The 27,899-nt window shown below is 37.0% G+C and overlaps 3 protein-coding genes across 5 annotated transcripts in view; 1 reads left to right on the top strand and 2 right to left on the bottom strand.

Annotated features, from left to right (window-relative positions):
* Positions 1–367: 367 nt before the first annotated feature.
* LOC127454136 (G-protein-signaling modulator 1-like) lies at positions 368–12,574 on the bottom strand. 3 transcript variants are annotated; one of them, XM_051721118.1, is made up of 5 exons: positions 12,237–12,574; positions 10,802–11,359; positions 5,502–5,658; positions 4,791–5,029; positions 368–1,648 (listed from the first exon to the last, which is right to left on the bottom strand). In XM_051721118.1, exons 1-5 carry the CDS (start codon positions 12,294–12,296, stop codon positions 1,511–1,513), a joined length of 1,152 nt encoding a protein of 383 aa, XP_051577078.1. In that variant the 5' UTR covers positions 12,297–12,574; the 3' UTR covers positions 368–1,510. The 3 variants fall into 3 exon arrangements, with proteins under 3 accessions (XP_051577078.1, XP_051577080.1, XP_051577081.1); XM_051721120.1 differs by having other exon boundaries at positions 10,802–11,329; positions 12,237–12,572; XM_051721121.1 differs by having other exon boundaries at positions 10,802–11,322; positions 12,237–12,571.
* Positions 12,575–13,577: 1,003 nt separating this feature from the next.
* On the top strand, positions 13,578–23,486 carry LOC127454134 (pre-B-cell leukemia transcription factor 1-like). The gene is made up of 8 exons (XM_051721115.1): positions 13,578–14,072; positions 14,670–14,743; positions 19,044–19,288; positions 19,619–19,809; positions 20,095–20,230; positions 20,378–20,519; positions 21,702–21,796; positions 22,691–23,486. Exons 1-8 carry the CDS (start codon positions 13,807–13,809, stop codon positions 22,769–22,771), a joined length of 1,230 nt encoding a protein of 409 aa, XP_051577075.1. The 5' UTR covers positions 13,578–13,806; the 3' UTR covers positions 22,772–23,486.
* Positions 23,487–23,900: 414 nt separating this feature from the next.
* LOC127454127 (neurogenic locus notch homolog protein 1-like) overlaps positions 23,901–27,899 on the bottom strand; it is a 28,105-nt gene continuing 24,106 nt past the window's right edge. The window contains exon 11 of the mRNA XM_051721106.1: positions 23,901–27,585. Coding sequence (XP_051577066.1) covers positions 27,075–27,585 — 511 coding nt within the window. The 3' untranslated portion in view covers positions 23,901–27,074. The remainder of the gene's footprint in view (positions 27,586–27,899) is intronic.

Below are 27,899 nucleotides of genomic sequence, written 5' to 3'. Positions count from 1 at the left end.
GTTTATTATTTATTTATTTTTATTTAAAGGGTGAAAAATCACATGCAGCATTTGATTCCTACACCATCTCCTTGCTGTAGATGCCAATTAATTTAAGTATAATGCAGAAGTTGCAACATGACATGCTGTAAATGCGACTTAGCAAATTTGCAAAAATGTGGAATTTTATTGCAATGTGACAAACAATGTTTGGGCTTAATTTTAATTGGGTCTGACACCTTAAAGACTAAGGCACCAAAGCTCATCAAATGTTCCTCTGAAATAATCTTATTAGCTAGGGGTCATCTCTTAGTGTGTGTGTGTCTGTGTGCAATAGAAGAACCGAATAAACAAGAATGAACCGTTACTGTCATAAGCATGCAATCAGTTCTGACATGTTCAGTGATCTCTTTAATGTCAATAGTGAAAATACAGGACACTCAAACAAACATCAGCAGTGGTTAAAAAAACACAAATGTGCATGGAAATCTGTGTAAATTGACACTGAAATAACTGTCTCTTTTTATTGCTTTTGCTTGCTACAGAATATGGAAAAACTGGTGTTTTCACTCACATTTTATTCTACTGTGATGCATGATAGTAATAATAATAATAATACCACAGACAATCATTTTGATTTGTTCCTCAGTTTGTTAAAACAAGCAAGAATGGTGTTTATATTAAGGCACTTACTATGGGGCAAGATGTTCTGGAGGGTTTAAAAGCAGAAAAGTGAGCTGTTTTAATTTTTCTTTTAGCAGTAGGCAGATGTACTTCTGGCGATGCATTATCATGTCTATGCATAAGACTGGCTCCTATATTGTCTAAATTTACAAAGTTTTTACACTGACAAGGTTAGTGAGTAATTCTATCACAATAGTCTTATGTAAACTAGTCTTGTAGCTATCCTCTCAAAATAAAAAAGTGTATATTTTAACATTTATCCAAGTGCAATGGCTTGTTCCGTTGACTTGAATTGTAAGTGCATTACTATAAAACCAATTCTGGCTTGTTTAATACATTTAGGGACAAATTAAAATTATTTTCTGTTGCAATTGACAATGTTTAATTTGCATTTCATAAAAGGAGTTGTTGTAATTACAACATCTATATAAACCTCTTTGTGGGCTTACTGTAAAAAGCCTTTGTATCATTCGCTTATGTATCTTTCTCCTTATAACAGTAAACATCATAATTTACAATTAAACATTTATTTTCATTTAGAGACTGTAAAGACACATGTGCAGTATTAGAAAAAGACAGAGATCCTTGACATTTGTATTTAATATTCAAAAGCAAGAGACATACTATAATCTCCCATCATTTATCTGTATGGAGCTTTGGTTTTAAGCGCAATAAATGCAGAAACATTGAAAAGTAGTGCAAGTATTCTTACAGTGGTAGTCTAATCTTTATAGTTATTCAGATTCGGACAGGAAAGAGTCTGACATCATAAACTCACACATTGCATAACATTGACACAGGCCCGTTAAAGCAGGAACTTCATGTTTGTTTCTTAGCTTGATAGCATTTATAAACTAACAGGTTTGAGTTCGGTTCTCTGTTCATCCAATCTTCCCCCCTGGACCTTTAACAACAAAGAGAAGAAATCTTCATCGTCCATCGGTCCTGGAGCTGAACTGCGCTGCTCTTCCAAACGCCCCTGGGCCTAAAAGCGAGAAGAAATTAAGGATATAAAGAAAAATATGAATTTCACAGGGACATATGTTGGGAAACAGGATATTTTTGTGGCTTTGTAGATTTAAAAGAACCGACTCATAACGGTAATTTGTTCGGGAATTGGACTACACTGGTTGCGGTGTATGTTTTTGATACACTTAAAATAACCGGCTCATAAGAGTCATTCAGTACATAATAATCAAGCTACCACAGGTTTTTGCGTAGTCGAGCTACAGTCTTGACAAACGAAGATTTGTTAGTCCATACAATGCAAGTGAATGGTGGCCAGAACTTTGAAGGTTCAAAAAGCACATAAAGGCAGCATAAAAGTAATCCATACGACTCACGTGGTTTAATCCATGTCCTCAAAAGTAATATGATAGGTGTGAGTGAGAAACAGATCAATATTTAAGATCTAACTATAAATTTTCCTCCCTGCCAGGTAGGTGGCGATATGCACAAAGACTGCGAATCGCCAAAAATGAAGAAGAAAGTAAAAGTTATAGTAGAGATTTACAGTAAAAATATTGATCTGTTTCTCAACCACATCTAGCATATCGCTTCTGAAGACATGGATTTAACTACAATGAGTGTTTACATTTTTCTAAAAGTCTTTGTTTGTGTTCATCAGAAGAGAGAAAGTCTCTCTTGATGAGATGATGAGAGAATTCTCATTTTTGGGTGAACTATCCTTTTAAGAAAATATATGGTGTGTCTATACTTTCCTAGCAGTCGTTGTTATTTTTATAGGTTTGTTGTCTGTATACTTAAACAGTTCTGCATCTGTCACTGAAACTGCGATTTGCTTCAGGCTGCATATTCAATAAATATCATGCTTTTTACATGGAATCAACATGAGATAAGTAAAAAAAAGCTGTTATAACCACTCTATGATAATTGAAAGTAAGATATACAGTCTGCAGAGTAGATAATGTGTAATTTGTTATGTTTACATTCTGCATTCATAGTGCTAATTCATGGCTTTATTGTATTTTATGATGTAATTTGTAAAAATAGTCCACCTAAGATCATGAAAAAGAAATATGATGCCACTGCTACTTGTGTGTTGGGTGATATGGGTGTTACAATGGCGAACAAATAAGAGGATTAGTCAATGGGTAGAATACAGACAAAAGAATAATAATTAGAGGCACATCAATGTACAGACTGCTGATCTATCCAAAAATTAACCTTTCTAGTGTTCACCATGAGACCTTTGTGTTGTTGTTGCTTCTTGTTCTCTGCTTTGTGTTGCGTTCGATTTCTGGGTTAAATTAACATCGAAAGGCACCTCTGTTTTTTGGAGCACTCGCATAACGAGCGAGTAGAGCGCAACAATCTGGTTCCGGAAGTAAAAATCCCATTAATTTATCCCATAGACTAACTGATTTTCAACGATAACTTGTAAACCTTTAAAGACAGACCTACCTTGAGCTACGAGGTTGTTCATCGATGGTATATGCTTCCATTGAAGCCGTTTGTCTACGTTATTTCAACTTCATTGTTTAAATTGTGTTTGATGGCGGAATTCATGGTAAACAACTACAGTACCATTGGTACAGCTGAGAAAGATCCACCAATCAGAGAACCACTGCCAACGAGACCCGCTAAACGTGCCTCGGAGCGACCGCCCACTCCCGCACTGTGAATTACATAATCGAATAGGTCTCCCTTCACCCTTAAACTTCTTATATATTTTTACATATCAGAATATTTTGCAATAAACGTAAAATATATTGCTTCTATAACAGCTTCTTATAATGAACAACCTAAAATCAATAGTTTTTTATATTCCCATCATTTTTTATTCAATGACATCATTCGCAATGCTTCATGGGATTGTAGTTTGTGCCCTCATGAAAGACGGTAAGTACACAGTCTTGTCCCTTTGTCTTTATGTCTGATTTTCAAATGCTTTTTTGCCTCAAAACAAAGTTTGTGATGTTGTGATTCACCTCGGAGGTGGCTGGTTTGGTTCATGACTTACTATTCTGTTATGAAGGATTTTATAAAAAGTCTATGGAAGAAATGAATGGGGAAAATACTTCCAGAACCCAGACGGCTGAAAAATATGCCGGTCACAGTTCTCTTGCGGTACGATTAACGTGTATACATGCTGGACAGAATCGAGCTACAATCTCATTATCTAGGTCTGTTAATCTGTTATTTCACAAAAACTGGACTGGTACGATATATATGCATTTCAAGAGCATAAGCGATGCTTAAATAAACCTGACGAAATTGCTAACCGCAAACTATCTTTACTGCGGTGACGTTTACATGACATTTTACAAAGGCAAATTATTGCTTTAGTCCAACTTAAATCGAACTTCTAAAGTGCATGTAAACACAGTGATTTGTTCAGGAATCGGTCTATACTGTTTGTGCTGTTTCGCACTATAGATGTAAAAGAATCGGCTCATTAGAGCTATAGATTTGAGTATTTTAGTGCATTGTTCTCTCCACATCATTGAAAAAAATACACATTCAAGAAACATTAACGGAACTGAAAGTCATACCACTCCGGTATTTTTAAAAATACGAGAAACAGTATCTCTAAAAACGAGAAACAGTTCTCGTTTTCAGTTCCCAAACCTAGTGGCAAAAACATCCAATTTAATTCAAAATGTCAGAGGGAGGGTGGAAAATGGTAATGTAAAACTATTTTACAATTATTATAGTTTAAAATTATTCAAAAGATTATTAAAATTATTGTTTTTGGTTGTGATAGCCAATTAATCAACCAATATTTGAGCATTTTGAGATCATTGACTATGCCCTTATGGCCGATTAACAGATGTGGTCATTCTGTTTTCTGTTCTATTTTTAGCGATTTATTTAATTATTTATTTATTTTTTGTGTAAAATAGGGGATTATTTACATTCAGCAATTTTGTGTAAATCTTTTAACAATTTAATGCATTGGCCACTGGCCACCCTACTCTCTAGATTTCGATAATGGCAATTAAAAAACCCATAACTGTCGAGCACCAGTTTTTGGTGCGAGAAACCTTGAGCAACTTTAATTAGACAAGTCTGTACTACTGATATTGAACCAAATTATGTATAAACAAAATTCAATGACTTATTAATTACCATTATTATCTCTGAAACATGATTAGAGCACTTACTTGTGAAATCACAATCATGTTATATAAATCTTCCTTGGGTGTTTGTGAGGGAACTTTTGGGGTGACTTCTGTGACCTTACAGCTGCTCTTCCTCTGTTTGGCTTTGGGTTGGGGTGGTGGGGGCACTGAAGGAATGTTCTGGAGCTCTGCTCGCTGGTCATCAAGTCGACGACCCTGCGAGGTAACCAGAAAATCGAAGAACTCCTCCTTCTGCAGTGACGTCATGGAGGAGAAGACCACTGTTGGGAACAATACAAATTGTAAGCTTCACTGAACATACGCAACAAACAATTTACAAAAGACACACAACAATTTGGATTTATTCATTTGGCAGACGGTTAAATCCAAGATATACTGTACACCTTTCTAGTATGTGTTCGAACTACCGAACTCATGACCTTGGCATTAAAAGTACCATGCTCTACCACTTGAGCTACAGAGACATAAGCCAATCAAATAAAGCCAAAGAGGCCAAGTTGATTGTGGAATACAAACATGCAACTTTTACCACACAACTTTTACCACGCATGTAATAAATACAATTAACAAAATGGTTACATGTGTGAATGTAACTCTTTTCTAAACATTAGTGTCTTTTATCCACTTCCTATCATGCCTATGAACACTCCTTACCCCTGGTAAAATCCCTGTTAAGCAATGTCTTTACCATGGTATTGCCACAGAACTTTTTTTAAGGTGTATGTTCTTCACCTTTATGACTCTGGCGTGGGGTGCTGGGTTCAGAGTAACACCTTCTCCGGCCCTCCAGTCTGAATGAACAACGCTGGTCATTGAGTCGTCGGCCCTCTTGTAACGTGTACAGCAGCTCACACAGAGCATCAGGAAAGTCTGGCGATAACCGGCAAACCTAATGACACGAGCAACAAATGATCATTACATCAGATTGCTTCCTTCAGCTCAGTTGAACTGACTTATTTATGTAAAGTCAATTGACTAAGAACAATTGATTTTAATGTGCCAGTTACACAAATAGTAAATAAATATTATAAACAAATTAAACACTGTTATATTTCTGTGGATTGTGTTTCATAAGACAAGAAATTTGATCAATGATATGAGGGATTTTCAAGTCCTTAGAATAAACTTTGTGGGAGAGATCTGACATCTAGAGGGAGAGATTGTGGCAGGTAGTTGAATTTTGGAATTCAATTCAATTTAATAATATTAGCCTTCCCAATCATCGATAAATGTAATGAAGCCCACCTGCCCATTATGTAAACCGTTTTATTAAATGGTCAAAATTAACTCTAACTAAATCACACAGATTTGCTGGGAATAAAATACCCAAATACTTAATGCCCTGTTTGGGCCACTGGAAGGCACCCTGCTGAAAAGCAGTTACTGGGCAGAATGCTGTAAGAGCCAAAGCTTCGGATTTAGACCAATTATCTCTGTATCCTGAGAATTAGAAAAGGAATTAAGAATTCTGTGGAGGCAAGGCATAGATCTAGTAGGGTCGGAGACGAATAATAAAATATCATCTGCGTAAAGCAAAAGCTTATGCGCCATACCTCCCGCCACCACCCCTGGAAAATCATCCTCCTTTCTTATCGCGGCTGCTAATGTTTCCAGGGCAAGACAGAACAACAGTGGGGAAAGAGGGCAACCCTGTCGAGTGCCCCTATCCAGAGTAAAATAATCTGAAATTAATCCATTTGTTTGTATCGCTGCTACAGGGTGTCTATAAAGTAACTTAATCTATCCAATAAAAGTATTCCCGATCCCATATATTTCCAAAATCTTAAAAAGATAATCCCAATCTACCATATCAAACGCCTTTTCGGCATCAAGTGAGATGGCAGCGACCGGAGTCTGATCATTCGCCACTGACCACATGATATTGATGAAACGCCTATTGTTATCAGAAGAGCTACGGACCCGAATAATTTGAATTTGTATTCAAAGGCCTTGCCTTTAGGCAAGGTTTTAATTAACTCACCAAGTTCCTCCAAGTTTATCTCAGAATCAAGAGAATTTTTTTGCCCAGTCGTCAGTTTAGGAAGTTCTAATGGTTCCACAAAGTTTCCAATATCTTCATCAGTGGACGAAGACGTGGAACTATAAAGATCAAGATAGAATTCTTTAAAAGCATTATTTATATCAATGGCCGAGGTCAATATTTCACCACCAGCAGATTTCACTGAGGTAATGGTAGAAAAAGACTATCTCTGTTTTATATATCTAGCCAGAGTTTCCCTGCCTTGTCCCCCATCTCAAAGTATGACTGTTTTGCCCTGAATAGCCAAAACTCCACCTTCTGTGACAAACTAGTATTATATCTGTATTTCAATCGGGTCAATTCCCTGAGGCCATTAGACGACATTCGGCGCTTTGGCTCTGCCTCGGCACTTTTAATCTTCCCTTCCAATTCTACAAGTTTTTGGTGAATGAGGCATACTCTAAGAACCGCCTTAAGTGCCTCACAAGCCACGCACACAGAGGACACTGAGGACCAGTTGGTCTCCATATAGACACTGATTTCAGCCTTTAGCATTTGTTGGAATTCAGGATTTTGCAAAAGGGATACATTAAAGCGGCAACTATATGATTTATTTTTCTTTGTATGTGGCAACACCTCTAAACACACCAGGGTGTGATCTGAGACTAAAATGTTTACAATTGAGCAATCAACAACAGATGAAATAAGGGACTTAAATATAAAAATAGAGAGAGAGAGAGAGAGAGAGAGAGAGAGAGAGAGAGAGAGAGAGAGAGAGAGAGAAAATCTTATGGACTGATGAACAAATTTTTATAGTCACTACCAGATGGTTTCAAAAGTCTCCAAATATCTGTAAGACCAAGATTTTTACACATCCTGTGAAGCATCAATGTTGCTGTAGGGGGCTTGCACATTTTTGCTTCACTACGATCAAGGAATGAGTCCATCAAAAGATTAAAGTCTCCTCCCAATATTACATCATGAGGGGTGCCAGCGGCTTGCAACATCCTTTCAAGATCTATAAAAAAGCCCTGATCATCAGTGTTAGGTGCATAAATATTAGCCAAAATAAGACTTTGTACCTGAATTTCAGCTAAAACAACAATTCATCTTCCTAATTTATCTTTACTCTGTTTGAGACATTTGAATTGTAGATGTTTACTTATCAGTGTAATGACTCCCCTGCTCTTACTCAAGCCAGCACTATAAAAAAAATGCCCACCCCATATCTTCCCAAATTTTTCAGCTTCCTGCGGAGAAAGGTGCATTTCTTGAAGAAACACTATATCATATTTCTTACACTTAAGAAGATAAATAATCTTCCTTCTTTTTATGGGTGCCCCAATCCATTCACATTCCACGAGGAGAGAGACAATCCACTCATATTAACATTTGGCATTTTGACATATAAGAAAAAATAGATTGTGTGTCAAAAACAAGATTATAAAGACCACATTCCAACATTAGTGCAACCCACAAAACCCGAACATCCCCGGAACAAAACAAACAGAAAAAAGAAAAATCTGCGCATTAACCCCGTGCACGATAGCGCCAACTGGCGTCCATCCCTTCAAACTCAAACAGTCCATGCACGCCTATGAGAACCCTCGCAACAACTCTGCTGTCATTTTGCACAAGTCCGGTGTTTCTATACAAATTTTGTGAGACAGAATTACACAGCAAAAGATAATCTATAAAACAAACTCCAGCCAATAGGTGGAATAAACACAAAGAGCATGTAGATTCATCCATAAAACTGTCCTGAAGGTGTGACACTCCACAAAATAAACTCCAGCCGCTAGGCGGAACCAGCAAAAAAAAAAAAAAAAAGACACGCAGATTTCTCAAACAGTCAAGCGAATGTTCAGTGAGCCGGTCCACTCGGCTGCAAGATGGGTGCAAGCAAATGACTTACTCACTCCAATGACTTTGCAAGAAATACTCCACAAAACGAACTCCAGCCAATAGGCGGAATAAGCACAAGGAGTGTGTAGATTCATCCATAAAACTGTCCTGAAGGTGTGTTGCTCTACATGATAAACTCCAGCCGATAGGCGGACCAAGCACAAAGAGCATGTAGATTCATCCATAATACTGTCCTGAAGGTGTGTTATTCTACAAAATAAACTCCAGCCGCTAGGCGGAGCCAGCACAAAAAGAGTGCGCAGATTCTTCAAACAGTCAAGCGAATGTTCAGTGAACCAGTCCACTCAGCTGCAACAAGACGACCCACTCACTCCACTGACTTTATGAAGGACATCGCTTGCTGTGGGCATGTGTTTTACGGCCATCCTTAGCATCTATTCTCAGTTTGGCCAGGAATATCAGTGCAAAAGCGACCTTCCGTTGATGAAAAAGGTTCTTGCATTCCTTGAATCGATCACGCTTCTCTCTTGTCGAGTTCGCAAAGTCTGGGAACAAGAAAATGCTGTGGTTCTTCCAAGAAAGCCTTCCTTTACTTCTCACCTCATGTAACACAAGATCTTTATTGGATGATCTCAGAAATTTGGCCAGAATTGATCGGGGCCTGTCTCCCTCTGCGAATTGATGAGCTGGAACCCTGTGAGCTTGCTCGATTTCCAGCTTATGGCCTGCCATGTCGAGCAGACTTGGAAAGAGCCCACCCAGGAATTCCACCATATCCTGTCCCTCCACTCCATCCGGGACTCCCATGAAACAGACTATTCTGCCAGCTACAGTTTTCCATGTCCTCCAACTTCTCCCAGACACGCTCCAAATACACATTGGTTGCTAGCGAATTAGCAGATAATTCCCTCTCCGATGACTCAAAGTAATCAATCTGTTTTTCGACATCCCCCACTCTTGTAACCACATCAGTAAACTTCGCCTCCATGGCAGTGATCGATCGACATATCACAGCAAGATCCTCCAAGTCAGCGACGACCTTCGTCAGCATTGCCGACATGTTCAGCATCTCCCGCTGCATTTCCCGCACCTCTCCGACCATATCGACTCCCAGGCCCGCGGCCTCCTCGGGGGTGTCAGCTTGAGCATGTAGTGTTTTTTATGTCTCCAGAGCCCAAGGATTTGAATTCTTTGACATATTGTCCTCCTAGAACAGTTATGGAACAGAGTGTATCGAATCTCACCAGTTTATGTCATAAAAAATATTAAAACTAGCTAAGTGCGCAGAGCTCACCGTTCAGACGTCTGATCCTCACATAGTATCACGTGACTCGTCCACCCTACCCTAAACCTTAAATCTAACCTATAATGTCACAAAAGCAAATGTGAGTTGAATAAATGCAATTGCTGAAGCAACCACGTTAATGCATGGTGCATTCGTCACAACTCGTTCCCAGTTCTCTCAGTTGAGCTACAGCACAACCTAATCACACTGGAATAAGTAAACTTTTAAATGTAGCTGGTTATGTAAAGCAAATGTTAAAATGTATTGCATTTCAAATCATGCTCTGTAGTAAAAGTGTTAAGATGTCTTAAGATAGCATTGTGTGATTTGTAAAAGTGAATAAAAATCATTGTTGTTTTAGCGCCTCTAGTGTTCATTTTACCAGTAAACTGACATGATATGCATAACGAGCCACAAAAAATGTAGTTATTGTATCATGATTCTATGAGTTTGGCGCAAAGATGCATACTGTTCGAGTGTCTAGAAAAACTAAGCTGCGCTCATTAAGTTGATGGTACTGTGTTAAAGACAAATTTGTGGCATGCGGAAAAACTGACATTTACTTGTAATCAACCGTGCATGTGCTGTACTCCAAAACAATTTTTAAATAAACTTTTACCAGATTAATTTTACACTCTCTTTCAGGAAAATGGACCAAAAATATTGATGACATCATCCTGTACTCTTGGGCATATCCAGATTTTCATCCAATAAAATGCTGTGTATGAGAATGCCCCTCCCCCAATACCAAATGCAAACGACTAGCAAGTATTAAATCATGGGTCCCATGTGATGTAAACTAAAGCCTATTTGGGTGTTTTTAAAAATGTTGAACATATGTCAAGCCATTTCATTGGATCTTTACAACATTTTTAACACAATATCATTTGGAATCTTTACCGTTTGTTTTGCATCATCAGGACTCAGTCTGTCTTTGGGACGTAGTTTAACTTGAGCTTTCGGTTTATCTTGAGTCAACATGTCTCTCATTTTCTCCACTGGTTCCTGTGTCTCCTCTTGTAGCATATTCTCAGCTATCTCCTGTGTCCCGTCTGACAATCTCTCGTCCACTTTCGTCATATTTTCACACCCTTTGTGATCTTCCAACCTTTCCTCTTGTCGATGTTCTAAATTTACAGTCCCCTCCTCATTAATTTCTCCTTCTATTGCTCCACTCTCACTTTTTCCTACATGGACATTGTTTTCATCTTGCTGACTTCCCTCTGTGACTTCTGTAATGTCACCAGTCTCATCTTTTCTGTTTTTCTCAGCCTTTCTAACTCTCAGTACCGTCCTTCCTCTTTCTCTGCTGTTTATCATATCTGACGGTTCATCCCCCTCTTCGAAAATGAGAAGGGGTTCCAGTTGCTTGTCCTCTGAGGTTTCAGCTGTGACCTCTGTGGAGTCCATCGTCGGTTCTACTGAAATCTCCATAAATAATGTAGAAAATATGAGAGGCTATAAAAATAAGAATGTAGAGAATCCTTATTTCCATATATTAAACAAGTCAAGACACTTAAGGGACTTGGTTATGAACAGTTGGTGTGCATTAGCGTATATATACAGAACCTAAAGTATTCATTGTTTACAAAGACTTTATGTATGTTTCTTCAACTACTGGCACTTTTGGTACTTTGGTAGAAAATGAACTACCTTAAAACACTCTTTTCACACTCTCACTAGTTTATTTCTCCTCTAACAATGACATTTAGTGGATATAAATGAATCACAAGAGAATTCTGTCCATTTGTGTAGCAGTAAGCCATTTCAACATATTAAATATTGAAATATGGTTTATGTTTATTTCACTCTTTGTTTGAAGCATCACAGTTTTAATCATTTTGGATTTTCATATATTAAGATTAAAACTCTGGGTTTTGGACAAGTGTAAAACAGTAAATATATCCATGAAATTAATTTGAAAAGTAGCAAAAATAAATGATAAAGGCGTGGTGAGTAGTAAATTTGATTTTATATAAATAATCAGCTAGTTTGAATAAAAATCAACCCCTTAGACCTACAGGAAAAGTGACCGTAGTTGAGGAAACCCTAATAACTTCATAAATATATATATATATATATATATATATATATATATATATATATATATATATATATATATATATTTTTTTTTTTTTTTTTTTTACCAACCCATAAAAGCATAGTGTATGAGAATGTGTCATATGACAACACAGCTTATTGAGATCAAACATGTTATCAATGCACAGACAATAATAACTGTACTTACACCAATCAGTTAACCCAGAATTAGATCACTATACCTAGCTGTTCAATCGGCCCAACAAGGCAAATTTTATTTTATGGCCCTGCTTACCTTCTCAAACTTAGAGTTAAAATGAGGTCCCCACAGCGGAATGTCAAGTATACACCACATACATCTCACCTCCTTGTACGAACATGTAATAACTCCCACATATCCTAGTCAAACTATATGAGTGTTTCTCACAAAAGGAATTTATAAAAGAGATAAACGCTGGCACGCTATATCGACAACTTCACTACCTCAAAGTCTGCTCTGTCTCTTCCTGTTCGACTAATTTGGCCCTGGTCCACCCCCTATTTATTTGGCCCATATTACTTTAACAAGTGGAATATCTTGATGCATAAAAATACAATATAAAAAAAGGATGATAAAATCATTGCTAGTTTGTACTTGGCTCAAACAAACTTTGCTTGACTGATAATCTTTTTTATAAGCAAAGGTATGGGCAATGTTTGCTGACAATCGACAGCTTTTGAGTTGGGTGAAATTCTTGCATGTTGAAACCGGCGGGCTGTTTGTTTAACACAGTCTGTGGTTTTGCAGATTTCCTGTTGACTGCCAGCAAAATAGAGAAGTTTCATTCTGTGACACAGAGTAAGGCATAAGCTTAAAGGAGAAACAAACTGAGTATCTGAAAATAAAGCACAACACGATATATTTAAAATAAGATGCTTAACATTCACATTCCATTTAGTACCAAGAAACGATTCCTGCTTTTTCTCCCATTGATCAAAGCTTAAAAACGTCAGGCATCAACATGCTGACATGTAAACTATGCAAAAATTGAATCTACTGTAGTATGTTGTGTAACTCACTGCAATTTAAAGTGGTGTTTTAATTGGCAAGTGTGAATCTCACGAAACAAGAACATGTCCAGGTCACATTTCACACCAAAATCAAAAGGGTAAAAAAAAATCATGCTTTATTGCATTGTGCCATTATATTCACAACAATTTTTTGTGTAATTCCCATTACAGTGGGGATTCTCATTACAGTAATATTATATATTTTATTATTTAAATCAGCATAAAGGCAGTAAAACAAATACTACCATGCATAAATACTCTAAAAAAATATTATTATTATTATTATTTATTTATTTATTTATTTATTTATTTTTTATTTTTTACATTATTAGCAATGGTATTTGCACTACTGTTGTCATGAAAATACTGTCACAATGCATAAATCTTAATGGTCTTCAAATTAATAAGATTAATTTTCTTTATGCAAAATATAGTTCGTATGTATTTTATTTTATGTGGGTGTTTAGGGAAGATGTTCTTGGAAGGTTTTATGTGATTCACTCAAAACAACCTGAAATGAACTTTCATCATATGATGCAGTTCTCTAGGGCGCAAAAATGCACAAGCGCATGACCAGACACTAGATTAGATTAGATATGATTTAATTTGACCTCTCTGTGTATTCTCTCATACTGTAAATGGCCCATGCAGTAGGACTGCAGCTACTGCATAGGTCACAATGCACTCTGATTTTGACTTTTGCATGTGCAAAATGTTTATTTCCACGCAAGGGCAGGTTTTTTGTCTGTAAATCGTTATGGGGACTCCAGCGCGGTGATGCATGGACACACACTCACTCACACTGAGTCAACTAGATGAATGTACCGCTCAGGATGTTGCAGCCGCAACAGCCCATCACAGGCAAAGGTCCCAGCGCAAGCCGCGGCCTCGGGTTGAGCGCCCACCCGGGAATGCATTCCCTCAACCCGGTACACCCGTCCTCGCAACACCGCCCCGACGGAGGAGACTCCGGGGGCCTTGAAGGCACCGAAAACGGACACGACAGCCGCCGGGACATCGGTGATATCCTGCAACAGATCATGACCATCACAGACCAAAGTTTAGACGAAGCTCAAGCAAAGTGAGGTTTTGAAGTTATTTGAAATTGTTGCTTTTTAAAACTTGCACGTTTAGCATCGGAGCTAAGGGTCGCGTGAGGCATCTGCTGAAAACCGAATAATTAAACTGTAACACTAATATCACCTGCATTCCACACAAATGCACTTTTATTTGATCAATAATGCGGTAAAATATGTTATTATTTTTCAGATGATTATTAGCCTCCATGCTGAAGTTAGCGAGGTAGCTGCTATTGTTTACGTGTCTCGTGACTTTAAACAAACTCATTATATTCAGTTATGGTGCGATATAAACATCCCAAAATAAAAGTATAATATAATCTACATATTTGTGTTTGTTTCATTGCACTTTTAGTTTTATTGTTATTCATTCCACGAAAATACATGCTAATAAGTTGCAAAATAAATGAGTATGGCAGTTCAGCGGGATTTCAATTAAAATGTAAAAAAGTCTATTTACATTAGCAATGTTATGAATTATGTATTTATTTTCAGTTATAACACAATTGCAGTGTTTATAGTCTTGTAACCAGCCTCTTATTGACAACGCACTAGCCTGTAGTTAGCGTACTGACTTTTTGTTTGTTGTTTTGTGACAGAAAACACGCTTTAAACTGTCATCGGATGAAACCGGCTTTATTCAGTGTGCTGTGCGAAATAAAAGAGAAAACTGGTGAGTAACAGGCATGCATGGTGTTCTGAATGTGGTAACTGTTAACTTTATAGTTGATTTAAAAGTTGCCAGTGGTTTAGCACAGGACGCCATGTTTTGCTAGAACAAAGCAAAAGAGTGTACACCTCATACAAATACAAAACAATCCCATATTTTTCCAAAATAATCCCCTATATGAACCCTAGTATAGAAATATATTCTCAAACCTTATCATTTGCATGCTCTACCCCATTATTTGCATGTGTTAGAATAGCACTATTTGCACAACAATAGCATAATTGTTATGGGTTTCTCTGAAGGCCAAGTTCACAGCACTTACACTGGCGGCCAAAAGTTTGGAAGAATGTACAGATTTAGCTGTTTCGGTAGGAAATTGGTACTGTAATTCACCAAAATGGCATTTAACTGATCACAAAGTATAGTCAGGACATTACTGATGTAAAAAAAACAGCACCATCACTATTTGAAAAAAGTCATTTTTGATCAAATCTAGACAGCAGCCATCACTCCAACACCTTATCCTTGAGTAATCATGGTAAATTACTAATTTGGTACTAGAAAATCACTTGCTATTTTATCAAACACAGTTGAAAGCTATTTGGTTCATTAAATGAAGCTTAACATTGTCTTTGTGTTTGTTTTTGAGTTGCCACAGTATGCAATAGACTGGCATGCCTTAAGGTCAATATTAGGTCAAAAATGGCAAAAAAAAAGAAACAGCTTTCTCTAGAAACTCGTCAGTCAATAATTGTTTTGAGCAATGAAGGCTATACAATGCTTGAAATTGCCAAAAGAACTGAAGATTTCATACAAAGTTTTACACTACAGTCTTCAAAGACAAAGGACAACCTGCTCTAACAAGGACAGAAAGAGATGTGGAAGGCCAGATGTACAACTAAACAAGAGGATAAGTACATCAGAGTCTCTAGTTTGAGAAATAGACGCCTCACATGTCCTCAGCTGACAGCTTCATTGAATTCTACCCGCTCAACACCAGTTTCATGTACAACAGTAAAGAGAAGACTCAGGGGTGCAGGCCTTATGGGAAGAATTGCAAAGAAAAAGCCACATTTGAAACAGAAAAACAAAAAGAAAAGGTTAGAGTGGGCAAAGAAACACAGACATTGGACAACAGATAATTGGAAAAGAGTGTTATGGATCTTAACCCCATTGAGCTTTTGTGGGATCAGCTAGACTGTAAGGTGTGTGAGAAGTGCCCGACAAGACAGTCACATCTATGGCAAGTGCTACAGGAAGTGTGGGGTGAAATGTCACCTGAGTATCTGGACAAACTGACCGCTAGAATGTCAAGGATCTGCAAAGCTGTCATTGCTGCACAATGAGGATTTTCTGATGAGAATTCTTTGAAGTTGTTTAAGAAGTTCTGAACATTTTTTTCAAATTGTAATAGTAATTTTTCACGTTATTAATGTCCTGACTATACATTGTGATCAGTTGAATGCCACTTTGGTGAATAAAAGTACCAATTTCTTTCCATAAGAGCAAAATCTGTACATTATTCCAAACTTTTGGCCGCCAGTGTACATATCCCCCCAAAAATAGGAAAATATAATTTATAGTAACCTCAGTCTATCAAAACCATTTCAATTCCCATCATATGCATGTTATACCTATTTTTAGATAGAATTGTTAGAACATGACTGTTTGAACAAAAATAACAAATGTGAACTGGCTTGTCTAAAGACAAAGTTTGCAGCTCTTAAAAGCCAAATAAATACAATATTATCCCAAATATTCACCTTTGTCAACTCATGCATAGCAATAGTCTATTGTATGCATGCCATAACTCATTATATACATGTTAAGGTAGCAGTTTAACATTTAAAAATGGTTAATGGTTTGAATGAGGATTGAGTTTACAGCAACTAAACACCAAATTAATTCAGAATTTGTCCTCAGTTTTGACCTGAATTACCTCCAGCATATCAACACAATCCTAAACCCTTCTATTTGTTTGCGGCATCCCAGTATTTGCATGTTAGAATAGCACTATTTGCACAACAATGGCATAATGTCCATTGGTTTGAATGAAGAATGAAGTTTTAGGGAAATCATAAGGAAATGCCATTAGAGGAAATGTTTACTGTGATTGTTAGTAATTAAATGGCTTTTTTCCTAATGGAACCTTTTAATTATCCTGGTTTGGCATGTTCTCTTACAGCCTGTGGGCTTGCATGATGTGTCATTAGGCATACCATATTGCTAATGCACTCTGTGCTGTTAATGCATTGTGCTGTTTTGAAACAAGTCTAACCATAGATTTAATTTCAGTTTATGCTGGTAAACAGTTACATATTATGACAAAATGCATTGGTTACGAGTGGTATTAGCCTGATGGTTTGGTATCTTGAGTGCTACCACAAAGGTCTCAAGCCGGGATGACACAAGAACTTTAAAATAACTGATCCTGCTCAGTGTTTTGGCCTTAAGCAGGGCATTCAACCCAGGTTCCTCCAGGGAGATTGTACTTGTAATTAGAGCTTGCTTGAAAGACATGGCCCTAGCTAAATGGAAAATAACAAAAATGTATGTTGTAGGTCACTCACAGCCATCATATCACTTGAAATTATATTTGCCCTTTTTAAGATGCCTTTTAGATTAATATGTTGTATTGATGTGCAAGTGTTGTACTTAAAAGTACATTAAATAAATATTTGAAAAAAAAAAAATCAATATTTGGATTGGGATCTTTCCTGCTTTCCTCCTTCAGCCATGTTTTTTTTTTTTTTTTTTTTTGCATTCTCAATTTCCAGAAATATTTAATCATAACAAAAATTATGATTAATGGGTCACTTGGTGAGTGTTCATTTCGGTTCCTGGTTGTGAATCTTAACTCGTGGATGGAAGCTACGGTGCTTTCAGGAAAATCTAAACAAGTGTCTATGATAACATAAACGTGCATGTTAATTAACCCGGTATATTGTATTACGAATACCGGCATATGTCTGTTCCATACTTGCTTTTAATCCAAAAATTGCACTTGCTAATTTAATTGGAATTACCTGCATTTCTGTTTAAATTTGTCTTAAAATCTGGATTGATCTTCATCTAAGTTACAATAATGAACAGACACAATCTGTTTTAACTAATAACACACAAATTATTGTATTGCTGAATGCCTGAAGTTTGCCAAAGACCAACTTGACACTCCACAATGCTACTGGGAAAATGTTTTGTTGACTGATGAAGCTAAGGTCGAATTGTTTGGGAAGAACAAGGACCACTACGTATGGCATAAAAAGGGTACCGCATACCAACATGAAAACATCATCCCAAAAGTGAAATTTGATGAATGGAGCATCATGATTTGGGGCTGCTACGGGGCTTGGACCGCTTGCCATCGGCGATGGTAAAATGAATTCCCAAGTTTATCCTACAGGATAATGTCAGGGTGACTGTGCGCCAGCTGATGCTCAGTAGAAGTTTGGTGATGCAGCAGGACAGTGACCCTAAACATTGAAGTAAATCAACTACAGAATGGCCTCAAAAAAAGAACATCTACCTTTTGGAGTGGCCCAATCAGAGCCCAGACCTTAACCCAGTAGAGATTCTGTGCGCATGTGCGTGAGCAGACCAGATAAATAACATAGGATGGAGTCAAACAACAAGTCAACACAGCGGAAAGCATTCAGCTTTTCTGGGAGTACAGTGGGAAAAGCACATACACCGTAAACCCATTTATACACACCAATGTAAAATATCAACTGTCCTTCACGTTTGCGTATATGCGCTCGAATAATGGGTTTTAAATAAGAGGGAAACCCCACTATTGCAGCACAATTCTGCTGCAGGTTGTGATAGAAAATCAAGGAAATAAACACAGTAACAACTCTGGAATATCTGTAAATAACGAGAAGCAACGGGGAACAAAATAGGGAAGTCTTCCTTGGATACCATGTTTGTTATTTACACGAGTTGCGGATAAATTACGTTGCTGTGGAGAAAGCTGCTGAGCCGAGCCGCATGTATACGGGAGTAAAGAGTACGCCGATTATACAGTGCATGTAAATGGAAATGCCACTTTCTAGCAATAAGCTGCTTTCTGGTGTCCATGTAAGTCATTGTGAATACTAGAGTACAGTTAGATATATTTCCTGACATGAATACAAAAACAGAACCTTATTCTATTGGTGCTGCGCAGTGAGAGATTTTTTAGAATTGAGCTATATCTTGAATTTAATAATGGCTGGATGCTGATTTGGCCAATCAGCATTGAGGAACAGATGCTGTAATAATATATTTCTGTAATTATATATTTTGCAATCAATTCTTGTTTCAGGTCTTTCAATGAGAAACGCACAGGAAGAGGAACCTCCAGACCCACAGCTTGTGCGATTGGACAATATGCTGCTAGCTGAAGGTGTAGCCGGTCCAGAAAAAGGGGGCGGAGCCGCTGCAGCGGTCTCTGCCGCAACCAGCTCTGGCGGGATGTCACCTGACAGCTCTTTGGAGCACTCCGACTATAAAAGCAAATTGAGCCAAATTCGGAACATTTACCACACAGAGCTGGAAAAATACGAGCAGGTACTGCCATTGTGCTGTTTAACCCCGCCCACAGTGTCATCTCATTGGTCCAAAATCCTGCTTCACATAGCTGTGTATTAAGCATCAGAAAACAGAAAAATTACTTGATGCTCTTAATGTATCACATTGCGTCTTAGTGACATTTCTGTTTATTTTTGTATGATGCAGAATTTAGGTACAATATAAAATATGGGTCCTAAAGCAAATCCAGTTATCATTGGTGTAAAATGCTCAATGTATTCTTAAGAACAAAAATTGTGGAAGTCTGATGCACTTTGTCATGGGAAGACGTTTTGAATATACAAAGGAGAATCTCATTGCTGCTTACAGGCCTGCAGTGAGTTCACCACACATGTTATGAACCTGCTGAGAGAGCAGTCTCGCACCCGGCCTGTGTCTCCCCGTGAGATCGAGCGCATGGTGGCTATCATCCATCGAAAGTTCAGCTCCATTCAGACGCAGCTCAAACAAAGCACCTGTGAAGCTGTTATGATACTGCGCTCACGGTTTCTGGACGCCAGGTGGGTGAAACGCCATTTGCAACCCATTTTTCTTGCCTCATCTGACATATTTCCAAGTGAAACAGTAGGACAGGGCTTGATTTTATAATTCAGGAATCGATTGCATTGTGAAAAGTGAATGGAGCCAGATAACTGGAGGAGAGGGGATGAAAAGTAAGAGGGATTGGTGACGTTAGTCGAAAAGGGAAGTCGCCTTAGAAGCATAGCAAGTTATTACATTCTGATGAATGATTATGAAGGCAAACATTATTAGAAAAGTGTTATTTTCTTTTCTTGTGTTGGCAGGCGCAAACGGCGTAATTTTAGTAAACAGGCCACAGAAGTACTGAACGAATACTTCTATTCACATCTCTCGAACCCGTACCCGAGTGAGGAAGCCAAAGAAGAGCTTGCCAAGAGCTGTGGCATCACCATTTCTCAGGTAAGAACTCCTCTGTTGGACCTACATTTAGTCTAACAGACTGGTTTCCTTCAGCTGTGTAGAAGTGCTTGGCTCTCACTGCACTATGTGAGTGTGCATTCCTCAGAGAGAGATATCAGTTTCATGTTGGCTCTGAAATCGGAACAGGTGTCCAATTGGTTTGGCAACAAGAGGATTCGCTATAAGAAGAACATCGGGAAGTTCCAGGAAGAGGCCAATCTGTACGCCATGAAGACGGCATTAGGAGCGACACAGAGCGAGGAATCGCCCCACACTCCAAACTCTACTGGTTTGTTTGAGTCTATTAGGGGCTGCTCAGACCGAATGCATTTTTGTGTTAAAAATGTTACACTCAGCTCAGCGAATGGAATAGAATTCAGTTTTCTCAAGGCTCGTTTGAACTTGACAGTGTCTTAAAAATGTGTTGCCCCTGCGTGTGATTTTGAAGAAAAACTAAACAGCGATACAGAGCACAACGGTCAAATATGTCTGCATGTTTACGTAGAAAAATAATTCCAAAACTGCACAGACGGTCACAATACATGTTCGGTGTGAACGGCCCCTAAGTGTGTTTACATATTAAATTTGTCCATTTGAAATAGGACTGGACAATATTTCAAATATTTATAATATATTTGAGGTGATTTTGCTGGTTATATTAACATTTTTGGTGCACTTTTATTTGTATAACGTGTGGTCCCATTAGACATACATTTACATGCGCTCATGCATTGCTCTGGTGGTTACAAATCTCAGACCACAAGAGGGCAATAGATTATATAGGCATGACCACAAACCGGTGCTGCGTCTGAAACCAGGAAAATGCTGCCTTCGGTTGCTGAAAATAAGGTGATTTTCAAACTGTTCGGAGACCAGTTTCCTTAAGAGTTCCATTCATTCAAAACCATTAACTGATTAGGCAGCAAGTCAGCTGCCTATGTTTTCGGATGCAGCCTGGATGTGGTAGATGAGTCGATAGTTGAGGAGTGGGGAGAGACCCGGAGAAAACACAAGTTCATTTGAATGGACTGGGGATGACATATTTTAAACATTCTGTATACACAAATGTATGGCAAACAATCATAAACTTCTGTTTAAAAAAAATAAAAATATATGTTTTGATAAAATACAGAAAATAAACGTAGGCTTTTTTTATCCGATTATTTGAAAAAATAATCTACAGATTAATTAAAATAATCATTAGTTGCAGCACCTTAGCCTTTACTCACCTTTCATTGTTATTTCATCTTTTTCCCCATACAATGAAAGTGAATTTTTTTCATTTAAATCTTTAATCGACAGCATAATCACTGTGAATATATTTTGAATATTCGATATATCGTCCAGTCCTACTAGGTAGGCAGCTCACTAGGCTTTGCTCAACGTCATAGAGTGGTCTGTATATGGCATTAAAAGCATTGGGATGAGTATTGTCATAGCTGACTGTGTTTCATACCTCTCATTGTAACAGGATCAGGGTCGTTCTCGCTCTCGGGGTCAGCTGACTGCTTCTTAGAAGTTCCTCCAATGAATGGCGAGCAGCCTCCCTATCACATGGGCGCTCAGGTATGAAGAATATGTCAACGGCATCACTGGGCCCCTGCTGCATGTTATCAAATCTTTGCATGTGTTGTGTGTTAGGACTTCACTGGTTTGGTAACATTAGAGGGAAAGATTGGGTTTATTGTATGTGTTGGTGTTTGCATTGCCGTGCAGCTCTGCTAAATGTCCTTCTTCTCTCTCTCTCTCTGGTAGGACTTTCAGTCAGTTTTTTCAGAAAGACTCTATAGTACCAGAGAGAGCCGGGTGAGAAGCTCATTACATGCATGCTTATGTCAGTCTCGCTTTAAACTACTTTTTATTGAGGGGATTATATGCACATCACTGTGACAGAACTGTGATCTTTGGTCATGTGGTGTAACCCTGAGAAAACGTTTTGATATATTTGACTCGACGATATTTGTAAAAAAAAATTTACCTTGAAAAGTGTGTTTGAAAACTAAGTTGTGTACACTAAAGTAAATTACTTTAATACCTTTTACTTAATTGTTACACCAGTTGACATTATTAAAGTCATCAAATGCATTTTGTTATTTAGAAATTGTTAATGTTTTAAAAAAACATATGAAACCATATTGGACACAAAGATCAAATTTAAATGAACTTGACGTGTGTTTTAAACTAGATTTTTAAACGATTTTTCCTTTTTATCACCTCGGACAACCTTATTTGTCAATGTTGTTTCCATAGATTCACATGTACTATTGACTATTTATTGACACCAAGAGAGTAATTTGCAATTAAAGTTGCATGCATTTCATGTATGTGCATCAACATAGGATGTTATTACGATGTTTAGTCGCAGCTGGGTAAAGTTGGTAGCTGTAGTGTGGTGAAAATAATTTTTGTTGAGGATGAGTATGATATTTATGGTTTTCACTCCAATCTCTCTTTCTGCAGACTAATGGTAATTGGCAAGATCAAAACACACCACCCTCTGCCACTTCACCCGGAAGCAATCACTCTGACAACTCTGACTGATGAACTCGACTCTATCCACTGACAACTGGCTCACATTTGGTGGACTAAAGTAATGACAAAATAATGGTGGTCACTCTGTTACCCAACTGCAGCATTATTTTTGTTTTATTTGTTTGCCTTTTTTTTTTAAAGCTTGTTATTGTACTTTACATTGGACCTCATTCACAAAACACAAGCAAGATGAATTTGGATTAATGGTTTGTAAAACCATTCTTACAAATTTTCACCTTCAGTTCTTGGTGAATATAACAAATTTGTCTAAATCGTAACACCATTCACATTTTTTCACAATTAATTTAGTACAGAACAAATTTGTGTAAATCTTTCATAAAACCATACTTGCATACATTTTTGCTTTCAATTTAGTGCGAGCAGAATGTATTTCTTGTGTGAATCAAATCGTAACACCATGCACATTTTTTCACAATTTAGTACAGAGCAAATTTGTGTAAATTGTTCATAAAACCATACTTGCGTACATTTTTGCTTTCAATTCAGTGTGAGCATAATGTATTTCTTGTGTGAATCAGAAAAACATTATGTAAATTTTAACATCAGGTTAAATGCAAGCAGAGTGAATTCTGTGTAAATCGTTCTTACATCCCTTCTTACGTAAATTTACACATTTCAGTGCAAGCAGAGCAAATTTCTGTGTAAATCGCTCAAATAACCAATAGTACGTAATTTTCTACGTTTAATTCTTGCGAGCAGCACGAATTTCTGTATAAATCATTCATATAACTATCTTGCGTACATTTTCACATTTTATTTAATGTGAGCAGGGCGAATGTGTGTGTAAATTGCTCATAAAAACAATATTACGTAATTTTCTGCATTCAATTCTTGCAAGCAGCATGAATTTCTTTGTAAATCATTCGTAAAGCCATTCAAACATTTTTGCATTTAGATAAATGCAAGCGCAGTGAATTTCTATGTAAATCGTTCATAAAACCATTCTCACCATTTATTCATAACACCATTCTTATGCAAATTTTTGCATTTAATTTAATGCGAGCAGTGCAAATTTGTGTAAATTGTTCATTAAACCATTCTTGCGTACATTTTCGCATTTAATTAAATACGAACGGAGCGGATTTCTTTGTAAATCAATTGTGAGACCATTAGTACATACGTTTTCGCATTTAGTTGAGTGCAAGCAGAGCGAATTTCTGTGTGAATCGTTCATAAAACCATTCTTGTGTAGATATTTGCTTGGAACTCAATGCGAGCAGAGCGAATTTGTGTAAATCGTTCAAAATCATTTTGTCAGACATTTTCACATTTAATTAAATGCGAGCAGAGCGATTTTCTTTGTACATTTTGGTAAAACCATTATTACGTATATTTTCTGTGTAAATCGTTCATAAAACCATTCTTGCGTAAATTTTCGCATTGAATTCAGTGCGAGAAGAGCGAATTTGTGAAAATCGTTCATAAAACCATTCTTGTGTATTTGCTTGGAACTCAATGCGAGCAGAGCGAATTTCCGTAAATGGTTCGTAAAACCATGCTTGTGTACATTTTCGTATTTAAAGTGAGCAGAGCGAATTTCTATGTAAATCGTTCAAAACCATTTTGTCAGACATTGATAAATCGTTCAAAACCATTTTTTCAGACATTTTCACATTTAATTAAATGCGAGCAGAGCGATTCTTCTGTGTAAATTTTCTTAAAACCATTATTATGTATATTTTCTGTGTAAATCGTTCATAAAACCATTCTTGCGTAAATTTTCGCATTGAATTCAGTGCGAGAAGAGCGAATTTGTGAAAATCGTTCATAAAACCATTCTTGTGTATTTGCTTGGAACTCAATGCGAGCAGAGCGACTTTCCGTAAATGGTTCGTAAAACCATGCTTGCGTACATTTTCGTATTTAAAGTGAGCAGAGCGAATTTCTATGTAAATCGTTCAAAACCATTTTGTCAGACATTGATAAATCGTTCAAAACCATTTTTTCAGACATTTTCACATTTAATTAAATGCGAGCAGAGCGATTTTTCTGTGTAAATTTTCTTAAAACCATTATTATGTATATTTTCTGTGTAAATCGTTCATAAAACCATTCTTGCGTAAATTTTCGCATTGAATTCAGTGCGAGAAGAGCGAATTTGTGTAAACGGTTCATAAAACCATTCTTGCGTAAATTTTCGTATTTAAAGCGAGCAGAGCGAATTTCTATGTAAATCGTTCAAAACCATTTTGTCAGACATTTTCACATTTAATTAAATGCGAGCAGAGCGATTTTCTTTGTAAATTTTCGTAAAACCATTATTACGTATATTTTCTGTGTAAATCGTTCATAAAACCATTCTTGCGTAAATTTTCGCATTGAATTCAGTGCAAGAAGAGCGAATTTGTGTAAATCGTTCTTAAAACCCTTCTCACATATATTTTCGCATGAAATTCAATTCTAGCAGAGTGAATTTCTGTATAGATCCTTAGTTAAAGCCTTCTTAAGTAAATCATTAAGAATGTTTTTTTTTTTTTTTATTATTTTATTTTTTTTTTTTTTTTTATATGGAAGTATGGTTTTGCGAAAAATTACCTAAATTTGTTCTGCTCATGTTGCATGAATTGTGACCCATTGTCTGTTTGGAGTGAGTTTGAGTGTATTTGTGCAAGAGAGAAGGGCTGAATGAGAAAATGTTTTTTAGTTGGCATATATTTTATTTGTTTTATTTTTCACTTTTCCACTACATCACAACTTCCACTATTTGTTACTGCAATATCTGGGTGTTGAAAGAGGGAGCTTTTTTTAAAAAATGCTTTAAGATTGCTTTCATTATATCTATATTATTATTATTATTATTATTATCATCACTGCTCTATATTGTTTATTAAAATCTCAGATAGAATTGGCTTGGGTGAAGGGGTCAATAGAGAAAATCCAAAGATTGTGTTTTTTGTGTGTGTGTGTGTGTGTGCGTGTGTGCGCGTGCGTGTGTGTGTGCGTGCGCGTGCTTCTTTTTTTTTTTTTTACTGGGTTTGTGTATATACCAGTTATATGAATGAGGTGTGTTTACTGTCTTTATTTACTGTTTGAATGAGTATATCAACAGTGCTGTCTTTTTCTCTGTACAGTGAAACACCTGTATTCTCTACCTCTTTTACAATAAAGACTGTCTGTGTACACATTCATCATTTCTGCTTAAATGAGTATTGCTGGCCGATGCAACAGTGGTTTTGAATGCAACATGAGGCAAATGTTTTTGATTATTTGATGCCATTCTTGAAATACGCTGTTTGCATGCAAAAGCATTGTTATTACAGCAACAAACATGATTCGAGTTGTATAGTATTTATACATCATGGTAGTATTTGTTGTCCTGCCTTTATGCTGATACAAAAAACAAAACAAAAATCAGTAAAGCTTTACAATGTGGTTGTATTTATTAACAATAGTTAACTACATTAGTTAACATGAACTAACAATGAACAGTAAGTGCATTTATTAGTTTCGGTTAATGTTAATTTCAACATATATACATTTTTAAATTTGAAAGTTGTGTATGTTAACAGTGCATTATGAACTAACAATGTACAATAGTATTTTGATAAATTTACACTTATAAATGCTTAAATTAAGACTAATACATACTGTAAAAATATATTGTTCAGTTCATGATAACTAATGCATTATCTAAAGTTGGAAAATACAATCTTATAACGTGTTACAGAAAAATAATTGTATAACAGTAAAGTAGAAAGAAAAAACGGCTGGACATTTTATAGGGAGCTTTAAGGGGAAAATGTCTCATCAATAGGTTTAATTTGCTTTATGCAATAAGGAGATTATTTCAATTGTTAAAAAACATAAATGTACACATTTATAAAAATTGTAAACGACAGTTATGCATTTGTTTCAGCAATTGAAACATGTTTATATGAGGTTGAATATAACTTAAAGGCATTGTTCACCCAAAAATTAAATGCGTTATTTGCATTGTCTCTCCCTCACATAAAGCTACCGTATGGCTTCAGAAGACTTGAAATATAGGGCACAGGTTGTATGGAGTAATTTTTTATTTTGCTTTTATTATGTTTTTTGAGCTAAACAGATGGCTGCATTTCCCAAAAGTTGATCGTAGAGACCATTGACGGCAATGGTTTCTACGATCTACTTACGCTTGGATGCTTTTGGGAAACTCTGCCGTGGTCACTATTAACTACTGTTGTATGGAAAGTAACTGCGAAAAGTTTCTTCAAATTTCTCCAAGCACTTGGGTTATGTGGAGTGAGTACATGACGACAGATCTTTCATTTTTAGATGAACTATTCCTTTAATCTCTCTTTGTCTTCTCTCACATGCTGGTTTGGATAGAGATCCTGGGCTCATTATTTATTCTCTCATTCTGGATTTTGGAATTGCAGTTCCTTGTATTCTCTCTCTCAGAGTCAGTCTGAGCTGCGTTCGGCCCAGTCACTGTGGTTTTCCTCTCTGATTGGTTGGGCATTTCTTTAGGGTGGGGCACAATCACTATTTCAACATGCTCATTGGCTGCTGCCGTGGCAAATGACAGCTCCGGTTGGTTGCCACAGGAGCGGCGGTTCAGTGCATGTTGAGTACAAGAGAACGAGCGCTGTCGAGGTGCTGGTTGAGGAGACAGGAAGTGAGGTGTTGCTGCTCGAGTAATGTTCTGGGTCATCTCCCTTTCCTCATCCTCTGCCTCTGATGTCACTTCCTGAAGAGTACTGATAGGCTGAGAGGGGTGGCCAAGAATCCTGGGGCTAACCAATGCTGTCGCTGATTGGTTGGGTGCTGGACGCCAGTTCTGGGGGAAGGAGCATTGTGCACTGCCCATCTGCCAATCACTGTTGAGAACAAAATGTGATATGTTGGTCATGTTTCACTACAAAGGCTAAGTTTGAAATAGCATATTACTATACTAAGCATACTACTTTTTAAGTAGTGGATATTTTCTGTTGTCTACTACATTGATAAAAATGTGCAGTATTGGTTATTTTTTACACAAAATTGGATTAATAATGAAAATAACCAACAACCATTTTTATTTCAAAGAGGATAGTTGAATGCCAATTGTTTAAATTAACATGCAAAAAAAGAGCTTAAAAATAGCAGGCAGTGTGCAAGCTGGGTTGGGGAGTAACTGAATACATGTAACGGG

The sequence above is a fragment of the Myxocyprinus asiaticus genome, chromosome 16 (genome assembly GCF_019703515.2).
Source record: "Myxocyprinus asiaticus isolate MX2 ecotype Aquarium Trade chromosome 16, UBuf_Myxa_2, whole genome shotgun sequence".
NCBI lineage: Eukaryota > Metazoa > Chordata > Actinopteri > Cypriniformes > Catostomidae > Myxocyprinus > Myxocyprinus asiaticus.
Note: the sequence above shows the minus strand (reverse complement) of the source record. Positions and strands in the feature narration are given on the sequence as shown.

Coding starts and splice junctions, on each gene's coding strand:
- LOC127454134 (XM_051721115.1), top strand. CDS start 13,807: ATGAATGTACCGCTCAGGATGTTGCAGCCGCAACAGCCCATCACAGGC. Junction 20,231..20,377: donor GTGGCATCACCATTTCTCAG/GTAAGAACTCCT, acceptor AAATCGGAACAG/GTGTCCAATTGGTTTGGCAA. Junction 20,520..21,701: donor CCACACTCCAAACTCTACTG/GTTTGTTTGAGT, acceptor TCATTGTAACAG/GATCAGGGTCGTTCTCGCTC.
- LOC127454136 (XM_051721118.1), bottom strand. CDS start 12,296: ATGTGGTGTATACTTGACATTCCGCTGTGGGGACCTCATTTTAACTCT. Junction 5,659..10,801: donor CTGATGATGCAAAACAAACG/GTAAAGATTCCA, acceptor TCGTGTCATTAG/GTTTGCCGGTTATCGCCAGA. Junction 5,030..5,501: donor CCCACGCCAGAGTCATAAAG/GTGAAGAACATA, acceptor TGTTCCCAACAG/TGGTCTTCTCCTCCATGACG.